Genomic DNA, 13,474 nt, shown 5'->3' on the forward strand with positions numbered 1-13,474 from the left:
TTCCAAGCGCTGAGCAGCGGAGTACCCCTTTAGGAACTTAAGGACCATGGGCGTACAGGTACGCCCTGGTACATAAGGACCGGACACGGATGACTGCTGATATCTATCAGCAGGCATCCTGTGCCAAAGCCCAGGGGGGTCCTGAATTCACACCGGCGATTTGTGGCGATTCCGGGTCATACGGGTCTCCGGTGACCCGGAAAATAAGGGGGATCGGGGTTGTCCAAGACACCCCGATCTCCCTGAAGGATAGGAATGGGGTGCCACCCCTCCTATCCCTGCTATTGGTTGCTCAGAAGCGACCGACCAATAGCAGATCGGGGAAGGGGGGGTTAAAGTTCGGTTCCCCCATTCTGCCCACCCACAGTAGTTCGTGCAGAACAGGGGAACCGACGGTGACCGGCGCCGGAGGTCCACTTACCCATCGGCGATCGGCCGCAGGTGGCAGAGGACGACGATGCGGTTCCCAGGTGCAGCGATGACGTGCTGTGATCCTACGGAATTCGGTGAGTAGTTCCCTAGCAACATCTGGAGGGCTACAGTTTTGAGACCACTATACAGTGGTCTCTAAACTGTAGCCCTCTAGATGTTGCAAAACTACAACTCTCAGCATGCCCACACAGCAGTTTGCTCTCTGGGCATGCTGGGATTTGTAGTTTTGTAACATCTGAAGGGCCACAGTTTGGAGATCATTGTGCAGTGGTCTCTAAACTGTGGCTCTTCAGATCTTGCAAAACTACAACTCCCAGCATGCCCAAACAGCAAACAGCTGTCTCTGCATGCTGTGAGTTGTAGTTGCGTCCCTCAAGCTGTTGAATAACTACATCTCCCAGCATGCCCTTCGATCAGTACATGCTGGGATTGTGGTTTTGCAACAGCTGGAGGCACACTGGTTGGAAAATACTGAGCTATGTAACAGAACCTAACTAAAGGTTTTCTAACCAATGTGCCTCCAGCTGTTACAAAAGTACAACTCCCAGCATGCACGGTCTGTCAGTACATGCTGGGAGTTGTAGTTTTGCATCAGCGGAAAAAACTGCATTTTTAGTGAAAAACATTTTTTTTTTTCATTTACACATCCAACTTTAACGAAAAAGTCATCAAACACCTGTTGGGTGTAAAGGCTCACCGTACCCCTTGTTACGTGCCTTGAGGGGTGTAGTTTCCAAATAGTAGGCCATGTGGTTTTTTATTTTTGCTGTTCTGGCACCATAGGGGCTTCCTAAATGTGACACGCCCCCCAAAAACCATTTCAGCAAAATTCGCTCTCCAAAATCCCATTGTTGCTCCTTCCCTTTTGAGCCCTCTAGTGTTGTTGCTCCTTCCCTTTTGAGCCCTCTAGTGCACCCACCGAACACTTGACATACATATGAGGTATTTCCTTACTCGAGAGAAATTGGGTTACAAAATTTGTACAAGAACATGCGAGTGTAAAATTGGAAGATTTAGAATTTTCTCCTTCACTTTGCTGCTATTTCTGTGAAACACCTTAAGGGTTAACACATTTTCTGAATGTCATTTTGAATACTTTGAGGGGTGCAGTTTTTATAATGGGGTCATTTATGGGGCATTTCTAATATGAAAGCCCTTCAAATCTGCTTCAAAACTGAATTTGTCCCTGAAAAATTTTGATTTTGCAAATTTTGTGAAAAATTGGAAAATTGCTGCTGAACTTTGAAGCCCTCTGGTGTCTTCCAAAAGTAAAAACATGTCAACTTTATGATGCCAACATAAAATAGATATATTGTATCTGTGAATCAATATAAAATTTATTTGGAATATCCATTTTTCTTATAAGCAGAGAGCTTCAAAGTTAGAAAAATGCAGAATGTTCAATTTTTTTTCATCAAATTTTGGAATTTTTCACCAAGAAATGATACAAGTATCAACAAATATTCACCACTAACATTCGGTAAAGTAGAATCTGTCGCGAAAAAACAGTCTTGGAATCAGAATGAAAAGTGAAAGCATCCCAGAGTTATTAATGCTTAAAGTGACAGTGGTCAGATGTACAAAATACGCTCTGGTCCTTAAGGTGAAAATGGGCTTAGTGCTAAAGGGGTTAAGGACAGGCACATAAATGTACAGCGCTGCAACTTGTAACTTCGCGCACAGCTACGCTTTTTACATAACAGGCTGAGCTCACCGATAATGGTCTACATCAGCAATCACGCTGATGTCCGCCATTAACCCTATAGATGCCATGATCAATGCCGATATAGTGAAAGTGTGGGTGGGCTTATCGCACCCCAACTGTGCATTCGTGGGTGTCCGATAAGCTCAAATGGCCACCGGAGATCATCATGTCTGGCGTCAGGAAGGCCGAGCTTCTTGTGCAGCCTGGCGATCAAGAAATCACCGATAGTACTGATCAGTACTTTGTTATAACAGATTACTCAACAGTATATTAACAGTCCCCTGTGTTTTTTTTAAGTATATACCCCCTCCCCACATAAAAATATAAATCACTCCCTTTGCCTATTAAAGTTAAACTATTTAGAAAAAATACAAAAAACCCTACATATCTGGTATCAACCGGTGCATAAATGTTTGCTCTTTAAAAATATTATGTTAATTATCCTTCATGGAGAACAACATGAAAGTAAAAAAAATAACTAAATATAATTTCTGTTTTTTGGTCACATCAAACGACAGAAAAAAAATGGTGTCATTACATAGTACAATTGGTTGCACAAAATAAGCCCTCATGAGGCTCTGTGGATGTAAATAAAAAGTTATGGCTCTTAGAACGCAAGGAGAAAAAAAGCAAAAGTGTCCTCATATGCATCGGTCAACATATATACCGATACCGCAAGTAAGCCCTAGCAGGATTATGGGGTAGGGCTGCAATATAAGCCCTACCCCGAAAATAAGACCTAGTCCAGGGGTAATCTGCTGGCGGACCGTGGTCCAGATCCGGACCACGGCCGCCAGTAATGCCCGCAGACTCCATAGCCCCCCCGGCCGCCACAGTAATGCCCGCAGACCCGACACCACGCCCGGCCACCACAGTGCGGTAATGCCTGCAGATTCCACATCCCCCCGACCACCCGCGTAATGCCCGCAGACCCCACAGCCCCCCTCGGCCACCCCCCTGCCTCCTTTGGCTGGTCCCGCGGCTTATCTTTAATTCAGCCGGGGCAGGGACGCTGACATTCTAAAACGTCGGCGCGTATGCACGGCTGACGTCACGGACGTGTCCCTGCCCCCGGCTGCTACGGTAAGCTACAGGAGAAGATCTCGCTGCAGGGTACGGTAAGAAAGTGAAATGAGTATCGGTACCCAAGTTTATTATGGCAGAGGGGTGGGGGGCACTCTAGGGCAGTGTTTCCCAACCAGTGTGCCTTCAGCTGTTGCAAAACTACAACTCCCAGCATTCCCGGACAGCCTACTGGGAGTTGTAGTTTTCCAACAGCTGGAGGTCATTGGTTGGGAAACACTGCCGTAGGGTATGGTAGGAGTGTGGAGGACGACAGGGGAAGGGGAGGATGGGGGACTGAAGGAGTATGGGGGGCTGCAGGAGTGTGGAGGATGCCCCCTATCCTGTACACTCCTGCAGCCCCCCATCCTTCACACTCCTGCAGCCCCCCCATCCTTCACACTCCTGCAGCCCCCCCATCCTCTACACTCCTGCAGCCCCCCATCCTCTACACTGCTGCAGCCCCCCATCCTCTACACTGCTGCAGCCCCCCATCCTCCACACTGCTGCAGCACCCCATCCTCCACACTGCTGCAGCCCCCCATCCTCCACACTGCTGCAGCCCCCCATCCTCCACACTGCTACAGCCCCCCATCCTCCACACTCCTGCAGCCCCCCATCCTCCACACTGCTGCAGCCCCCCATCCTCCACACTGCTGCAGCCCCTCATCCTCCATACTCCTGCAGCCCCCCATCCTCCACACTGCTGCAGCCCCCCATACCGTAAATAAATAAGCCCTACCCTGAAAATAAGCCCTAGTGTTTTTGTGACTAAAATGAATATAAGACCCGGTCTTATTTTCTGAGAAACACGCTATATATATATATATATATATATATTTTTTTTTTTTTTATTAGTCATTTTATAATGTTACAGTAGATATATTTTAGGTCTCTAGCCTTTGGGCCCTGTTCACACACCAGTCCGCATCCTAAAGGTGTAGCCTTTCTGCAATGTGACATTATTATTGCAAGATAATCTGCTGTAGAAGTTTTATGCTACTTATTTGCACAGATTTTGAATACAAATTCTTGTGTGCACTGTAAATCTGTTGTACATCTTTATCAGAAATCTAATTTTCACACTGAGATTTTTATTAGACACATAGGGTATGTTTTTAGAGTTTCCTTTTAGATTTTGTTTAAATAAAAATGTAACCAACCTTTTGACTAAATATTGGAAGGAATTGTAAATAAAGCAAAGTGCAGTTGTAACCCGAGTCCACTAGATGGCACTAGAACAATTTCAATGTCATCTGGGCTCCTTGTCTGAGAATTCTTCTGTTTGGTCATTGAGCTTTACGCAGTAAAACCATAGACATTAGATTTAAGCCGGGAATTCCACAGATTCCAACAGGATCTGCAGACTGTTTTTAATTTAAAAATTTTTTTATTCATACATTTTTAAAAAGCATTGCTGATTCTTAAATAAAGTTGTCTGTGACTCTGGCAGCTGCCTAATATTCTTTCTATACTAAAATTTCATTCATGTTAATGGGAGTGTTTGGCCAGTATTCTGTGTCTATGGCCGCCTTAAAGGGGTACTCCGGTGGAAACCTTTTTTTTTTTTTTTTTTTTTTTTTTTTTTTTTTTTTTTTTAAATCAACTGGTGCCAGAAAGTTAAACAGATTTGTAAATTACTTCTATAAAAAAAATCTGAATCCTTCCAGTACTTATTAGCTGCTGAGTACCACAGAGGAAATTCTTTTCTTTTTGGAACACAGTGCTCTCTTCTGACATCTCTGTCCATTTTAGGAACTTTCCAGAGCAGCATATGTTTTCTATGGGGATTTTCTCCTACTCTGGACAGTTCTTAAAATGGACAGAGATGTCAGCAGAGAGCACTGTGGTCAGGATGTCAGCAGAGAGCTGAGAAAATAATTTCCTCTGTAGTATTCCGCAGCTAATAAGTACTGGAAGGATTAAGATTTTTCAATACAAGTAATTTACAAATCTTTTTAACTTTCTGGCACCAGTTGATTGAAAAAAATATATAAATAATAATTTCCACCGGAGTACCCCTTTAGAGGAGTATTACCTTTCACTGGCACTCCTTAGGAGAGTGGATGCTTGGTTCTCCTTGTTTACCAATTCACGGCTATCATGTCCGTCAGAGCTTAGTTTAGTGGCGGCCATGCTTTCTTCCATCCATGTCAACAAGCAATATAGAAAGCACTGAATTCTGTTTGACCTGTTTTTAATCATTTATCAGTAAAAAAATTTCAAGATCTCTGCTTGCTTTCATTTGATAGTTTTCATTGTTTACACCTAGGGTTAAAAATCTGGTGTGGTGGACACACAAGTTCACAACGCCTTAGACCTGTGTTTCCCAAGCAGCGTGCCTCCAGCTGTTTTAAAATTACAACTCCCAGCATGCCCGGGCAGCCAGTGGTTGTATGGGCTAGCTGGAAGTTGTATTTTTGCAACTATTTTATGTGGGACGTCTCTGGATGAAATAGCTTTGTCATCTACCCTTTTGTACAGTATTTACAGCACAAAGAAAAACAGAATAAGTGTACAAATTCATGTGGGTCCATGGAGACCAAAGGGACACTCCTATATCCTGATCCTAGGAATGAAGGTTAATGAATATCCTTTACATATATGCCCAAAGCTCTCTAGCTGTATACATGAAAGCATACCTAACCATATGGATGATATTTCATAAGTCATTGGGTGCAGTAAGGGGCCAATCGTGTTATTCTTTACTTTTGTAATAGCTGATGCTAATTTAAAGGGGTAGTCCAGTGGTGAAAAACTTATCCCCTATACTAAGGATAGGGGATAAGTTTGAGATCGCGGGGGTCCGACCGCTGGGGCCCCCCGCGATCTCTCTGTACGGGGGCCAGGCTCTCTGGCCAGATAGCGGGTGTCGACCTCCGCACGAAGCGGCGGCCGACACGCCCCCTCAATACATCTTTATGGCAGAGCTGGAGATTGCCGAAGGCAGCGCTTCGGCTCTGCCATAGAGTTGTATTGAGGGGGCGTGTCAGCCGCCGCTTCGTGCGGAGGTCGACACGCCCCCTTCCCCCGGGCTGTCGGGGCTCCGTACAGGAGATCGCGGGGGGCCCCAGTGGTCGGACCCCCCGCAATCTGCAACTTATCCCCTATCCTTAGGATAGGTGATAAGTTGTTCACCACTGGGTCACCACTGGATATATCCTTTAAAGGGAAACCTAAGCTCCTCCCCCACTTCCTGTAACTTTTCTTGATCTAGTGGTTTCTAGAGAAGAGCAGATTGTAGGGAAGGGGGATCCTAGTGGCCAAGATTTAAAGGGGTACTCCGTCCACAGACATCTTATCCCCAAAGGATAGTGGATAAGATGTGTGATCTCAGGGGTCCTGCAGATGGGACCTCCCAGTGATCTCTATGCAGCACCTCATCCGGGATTCTAAACAGTATGTTTAGATTGCTGGGTTTCGGTGGCCGGAGACGTGATACCACACTATTTATGTCTATGGGAGGGGGTGTGACGGAGTACCCCTTTTTTAAGGTTTTTATTTTTTAGGGTAAGGAGTCTTTATGGTAAATGAAGTCACACACAGCCCTCAATTTAATAGTCTTTACAATCTGTGGTAAGTGGTTTTAGTGACCATTTAAAGGGGTACTCCGGTGGAAAACATTTTATTTATTTAAAAAAAAAATTTTTTCCAAATTAATTGGTGCCAGAAAGTTAAACAAATTTGTAAATTAAGTCTATTAAAAAATCTCAATTCTTTCAGTACTTATCAGCTGTTGTATTCTCCACAGGATGTTGAGTTTTTCTTTTCTGTCTGACCACAGTGCTCTCTGCTGACCCCTCTGTCCATGTCAGGAACTGTTTGGAGCAGGAGAGGTTTGCTATGGGGATTTGCTCCTACTCTGGGCAGTTCTTGATACAAACAGAGGTGTCAGCAGAGAGCACTGTGGTCAGACAGAAAAGAACTACTCAACTTCCTGTGGAGCATACAGCAGCTGATAAGTAGTGGAAGAATTGAGATTTTTAGTAGACTTAATTTACAAATCTGTTTAACTTTCTGGCACCAGTTGATTTGAAAAAAATAAATAAAAAATTCCACTGGAGTACCCCTTTAAAGGGAGATTCTGGTTTTAACAAATAAATGTACAGCTATATCCATCTTTTGTAACAGTTTTACATAAATACTTCATTTTTTATTTAAATGCACTAACATTGCAAGTAATCCTCGCTTAAAATCTGCTTTTTTGTCTACAGCTTTTACCCAGACCTCAAAGTTTTGATTTGCATCTAGTGTGACAATTGACTGTTTCCCGTCCTTCCTTTATGGCTCTGTGATGAGAATTCTTAAGTTGGATCTCCACTTTATTGCCTCTTTTATATCTGAGCTCCTAGTTTATTTTTTTGGTGGCCCTTGTACTGTATGTGATGAGTGTCTTCGCCCTGTCACTGTGTGGCACAGCCCCAAACCACATGTCACATTGGTACCATGTGCTTATGTGTCGCTGCCCTTTGTGTTACGATTCTGTAACTTGTCCAGGGAACATCCGGATATATTTTAGTTGTTTTCTTGTATTTTGTATTTTTGTTATGCATTGTAACCCTCCTACTGGGCAATGGAAATATATCATAGCGGTCACTGGTGTGATTACATGTAAAATTGACAGAAATTTGGACACCATGGGGAAAAAAACAATATTTTCCCCCAGAAAAAGGGGAAAATGCAGAGTGGAGTAGTTGAGTAGTTTTAAAAATGTAAAATTGCTTCAGTGCTTGATGTTGGTTTCGCCATTTTACAAAGAAGGGGGGGGGGGAGGGGTAGCATTATCTGTAATGGGGGAGAACATGATCTCTGATGTTGGAGAGAACATTATCTGTGAAGGGGGAGACCATGATCTGTGAAAAGGGGGGGGGGGAGAGACATTAGCTGTGAAAGGGGGAGAACATTATCTGTAAAGGGGGGGGGAGATCATTTTCTGTGATGGAGAGAACATTATCTGTGAAGGGGAGGGGGGAGAACATTATCTTTGATTAAGGGGAGAGGAGCTATCTGTAAATGGAGGGGAGGGGGGGGGGCATTATCTGTGATGGGGAGAACATTAATAGTAATCAGACAAATGTCTATTAAAAGGGTACTCCGGTGGAAAACACAAGTTTTCAAATTAACTGGTACCAGAAAGTTACACAGATTTGTAAGTGACTTCTATTCAATCTTTAGCCTTCCAGTACTCGGCTCCAGAGGAAGTTGTGTAGTTCTTTCCAGTCTGACCACAGTGCTCTCTGCTGACATCTCTGTCCATGTCAGGAACTGTCCAGAGCAGGAGGAAATCCCCATAGCAAACCTATCCTGCTCTGGACAGTTCCTGACATGGACAGAGATGTCAGCAGAGAGCACTGTGGTCAGACAGAAAAGAACAGCAGCAAAGAACTCCACTTCCTGTGGAGCATACAGCAGCTGATAAGTACTGGAAGGATTAAGATTTTTTAATAGATGTAATTTACAAATCTGTTTAACTTTTTGGCACCATTTGATTGAATAATTTTTTTTTCCAGTGGAGTACCCCTTTAAGTCTCCTGTAAATCCTTAAGTGCTGGATTTTTACCGTAGGAGGGCGATTTTGCTCTCTTACCTTTTGATCGTCTGAACCAGCCGAACCCATTAACTTCTTTATGAGGCTGTGAATGGTCCCATGAAGGAGACACACCTTTCTGGGAAGGTTCACATTCACCCAGGTCTTGCAGAGCAACATTTCTCAGTAGTAGAGGGTGTCTATAGAGGAGCTACTGTGCATTCCTTCTATGGGACATGTGAGCCGATGGGTTTTACTTCACTTTTTCGCTTACACCATGTGACCGTGAAACGTGTGGTCATGTCACTTAAGAGTCACCCATGAGCAAAGAAAAAGGAACTTTCTGAAGATTCTCTTTTGTGCCGGGACCCCTACATAATAAGCATAAGACGCACGCTCCTTGGGCCGCCCTTAAGCCTTTTTTTTTTTAAGCTTGGATGACTGTCACTTTATGCTGTGACTGCCGGCCCGGCTTGTTTTTTAAGGGAAATGAGCTTTAGAAACTGTAAGAAGTTTTCTCCGCGCTAGACGGAGTTTATATCCTGTCCGGCTACAATAATTGTATCCCAGGGAGTTATCAGAAGATCAAGGCTAGAACATTACCTCACTTGGTCCATTGCGGAATTCTAGTGACCATGGAGCAGCATATCGCTTTGATAAAGAAAGTGAATGCTACCTCCGCTGTCAAGTCTGTACTGGATGTGGCTGATAACCTACAGCTTAGTCTGGGTCCTGAGCCCACTGCGGAGGAGATAGGGTTAAGCAGTGGTGAGCCGCAGCATTCTGTGCCAATCCTTGGGTACGTATATACTTTGATGCCCTTTTTATGGACAGTATTATTCTTTATTTCCTATAGAGCAGTATTTCCCAATCAGCGTGCCTTCAGCTGTTGCAAAACTACAACTCCCAGCATGCCCGGACAGCCAAAGGCTGTCCGGGCATGCTGGGAGTTGTAGTTTTGCAACAGCTGAAGGCACGCTGATTGGGAAATACTGTCTTAGGCTGGGTTCACACCACGTTTTTCAAATACGGTAACCGTATACGGTTTTCCACAAAAGAAGTATACGACCGTATGCATAGAGAATGCATTGTAAACCGTTTTCCAAATGTTGTGTACGGTTGCATCGGTTTTGCCGATTTTTTAACCGTAGGCAAAAACGCTGTCGACCACGTTTTTGCCTCCGGTTGGAAAACCGTATGCGGTTCTTTTAACATTGTTGTTAGAGATGAGCGAACTTACAGTAAATTCGATTCATCACGGACTTCTCGGCTCGGCAGTTGATGACTTTTCCTGCATAAATTAGTTCAGCTTTCAGGTGCTCCCGTGGGCTGGAAAAGATGGATACAGTCCTAGGAGACTCTTTCCTAGGTCTGTATCCACCTTTTCCAGCCCTCCGGAGCACCTGAAGGCTGAACTAATTTACGCAGGAAAAGTCAGCAACCGCCGAGCTGAGAAGTTCGTGACGAATCGAATTTACTGTAAATTTTCTCATCTCTAATTGTAAACCGTATTCCAAATGTTGTGTACGGTTGCATCCGTTTTGCCTCAGATACGGTTTTGCCGATTTTTGAATCAGAGGCAAAAACGCTGTCGACCACGTTTTTGCCTCCAGTTTGAAAACCGTATGCGAACCGTATGCGGTTCTTTTAACATTGTTGTCTATGAGAACCATACACAGAATTTCAGAATACGGTTGCACACGGTTTTTCTAATACGTTTTTGGAGTTGACACATGCGCAGATTGGAATTTCAATAGAACAGTAGTAACTTTATTAAATTGCTGGAAAACTAATTCCAACAAAATAGCAAAACCGTTGGCAAAAACTGATACAAACGGATAGAACCGTACGTACGTTTTGGAACCGTATACGGGGAAAAAACTTATACGTTTTAATTTGGAGGCATACGGTTGCATACGGTTTTTGACATACGGTTTTTAGCGGAAAACCGTATACGGTAACCGTATTTGAAAAACGTGATGTGAACCCAGCCTTAGACAGTCAGTCGGGTTCTGCAAACTTTTCACTAACGTGAATGGGGACCTTTAAAATCTGTCAGAAAATGTATAATAACTAATACAACCCAGTCTCATACTTTACCATCTGAGACAGGGGCCTCAAGGACAGTCCTGTGGGCTCCGGGACAAATTTTGGTATGTTCCCATCCATTCACAGCAGCCCCTCATAGGCATGTCCCCCATACATTCACACTAGCTTTTCATCAGCATGTCCCCATCCATACATACAGTGTCCTCCATCCCTCCATACCAGTGTTTCTCAACCAGGGTGCCTCCAGCTGTTGAAAAAGTACAACTCTGTGCATGCCCGGACAGCAAACAGTGCGTGCTGGGAGTTGTGATTTTGCAACATCTGGAGGGCCACTGTTTGCAGACCACTGCAATACAGTAATAAGGTGGCGTGAAATGATATATATTAAAGTTCAGTTTTATTTACAGTTGTTACTTAGATCTTTCTTTAAGTAAGGTTTGGTATTATTACATCTTTCTTAGAGTAGTGTTTTGCAAATCTGCATCAGTATAGGAGGCTAAAATCACTAGACCGAAAACAGGAAGGAAATGGCGAGCGATAGTGGAAATGATTTCATCTAAGCTATTTAAAGGGGTATTCCACAACGGGCATCCTTTTAATGTAGACAGTTCAGTGACTTAGATCTCTAGATATGAGCGTATTATTGTTCCTATTATACAGCTTCTAGAACCAGATTGTCTGATATCCTTCTGAAGTGAATGTCTTAATGGAGCATTGTGAATTGCTTATCCAATCATGATTGCCTAAAATACTGTCCGCAGTCCTGATTGGCTGAGAGCAACTGAGCAACATACAGCAGTGCCTCCTCACAGATGTCCTATTCAGCTGGATGCCATGCACCGTATATACAGTGGTCCCTCAACATACCATGGTAATCCGTTCCAAATGGACCATCGTTTGTTGAAACCATCGTATGTTGAGGGATCCGTGCAATGTAAAGTATAGGACGTAACACTCACCTGTCCCCGCCGCTCCGGACCCGTCACTGCCCCGAGGACAGGTAGGAGACCATCACCGCAGCACACGGGGCACTGTAAATAGCTATCCGGTGGCAGCTGAAGCAGTCTGCGCTGCCGGATAGACGTTTATGCGATGGCCCCGACATACAAAAGCATCGTATGTTGATGCTGCCTTCAACATGCGATGGCCTCTGAGAGGCCATGGCCACAACTTCCTCAAGGCCCACCAACAGTCCAGGTTTTTTATTTTTCCTGTTCTCTTCCAATGGAATAACTGAAGAAAACCCGGAATGTTGGTGGGACTTGATGACTTTATTGGGGGCCAATGCCTTTGGGTGAATTAACATTTGGCAGATTTGTTCTCTTTTGCAAAAACTTTTGCAACAAATCGACCTCTTGTGCAATTGCCTTTAAACACAATTTTGGAACTGTACCGTTTAGTGGAAGTCTGGTAGGATCAGTTACATTAAAGGGATACTCCACAGGCCAGTGTTCCAGTTGCGTTCGGAACATTTAGTTCTGAATGCTGTGCACACGCGCTGCGGGTGTCGACCATGCCCCCTTGTGACGTCAGTCCAAACCTCTCAATGAAAGTCTATGGGAGGGGGCATGGCCTGATGTCAGGAGGGGGCGTGGACGACCCCCGCAGCATTCGCAAAGCGTTCAGAACTAAATGTTCCGAACGCAGCCGGAAAACTGGCCAGTGGATTACCCCTGTAAACAGTCCATTGCACAAAAAATTGTGTATCATGGGAGCTGTTCGTAATAATTAAAGCGTACCTGAGATATCACATAAAAAATACTGCTTATATGTTACTCACTAGGTCATGCAGATGCCTTAAATGTCATTTTTATGTGTCCAGCTTCTGTTTTTGGTTCACAAATCCATCTGTTTTGCTGCTCACTTATTCTCACATTTACTGCTCAGGAAGGGAAGTGTCCCAGGCAAGCACTGAGCCCGCCCTCACTCACCATGCATTCACTTCCTCCCGGAATCTGCTGTGCTGGATCTCTTCATCCAATCACTGCAGGCTGCTCTGTAACCCTTTCCTTTCTATTTTCAGACAGGAGTGAGCACAGATGAGTGCTAATCATTTCCTCACTTCCTGGACTTTGTCTTAGCCTGTGCTTTAGCTTGGACCAAGAAGATGCTGCATGATTATGTTCTGCTCTTATGTAGTGGGTTTTTTGTAAGCCATGATTTCTATAAAAAGGAGATACCTTTTTTTCTTTATGAAGTATATTAGAAAGGTTAATGTACAACATATAAAAGTTTTTGAATCTGACAATGCCTATTTAAAAGGGGTACTCCGGTGGAATTTTTTTTATTTTTTCATTAACTGGTGCCAGAAAGTTAAACAGATTTGTAAATTACTTCTATTTACAAATCTTAACCCTTCCAGTGCTTATCAGCTGCTGTATGCTCCACGGTAAGTTCTCTTCTTTTTTAAATTAATCTTTTGTCTGACCACAGTGCTCTCTGCGGACACCTCTGTCCATGTCAGGAACTGTCCAGAGCAGGAGAGGTTTGCTAATGGGATTTGTTCCTGACATGGACAGAGGTGTCAGCAGAGAGCACTGTGGTCAGACAGAAAAGAAATTCAAAAAGAAAAGCACTTCCTCTAGATCATACAGCAGCTGATAAGTACTGGAAGGATAAAGATTTTTTAATAGAAGTAATTTACAAATCTGTTTAACTTTCTGGCACCAATTGATAAAAAAAAAAAAAAAAAAGAATGT

The 13,474-nt window shown here is 43.9% G+C and overlaps 1 protein-coding gene across 4 annotated transcripts in view; it reads left to right on the forward strand.

Annotated features, from left to right (window-relative positions):
• Positions 1–13,474, forward strand: part of AP3B1 (adaptor related protein complex 3 subunit beta 1) — a 228,561-nt gene that overhangs the window by 17,182 nt on the left and 197,905 nt on the right. For 2 of the 4 annotated variants that reach the window (XM_056541621.1, XM_056541629.1), the window contains exon 1: positions 9,177–9,525. The exons of 1 other annotated variant lie outside the window; for it this stretch is intronic. In XM_056541621.1, the coding sequence (XP_056397596.1) occupies positions 9,362–9,525 (164 nt within the window). In that variant the 5' untranslated portion in view covers positions 9,177–9,361. Of the gene's footprint in view, positions 1–9,176; positions 9,526–13,474 lie in introns of those variants that run through there. One more of the 4 variants, XM_056541613.1, reaches the window with a different exon arrangement.

Source organism: Hyla sarda, chromosome 1, assembly GCF_029499605.1.
Source record: "Hyla sarda isolate aHylSar1 chromosome 1, aHylSar1.hap1, whole genome shotgun sequence".
NCBI classification, from domain to species: domain Eukaryota; kingdom Metazoa; phylum Chordata; class Amphibia; order Anura; family Hylidae; genus Hyla; species Hyla sarda.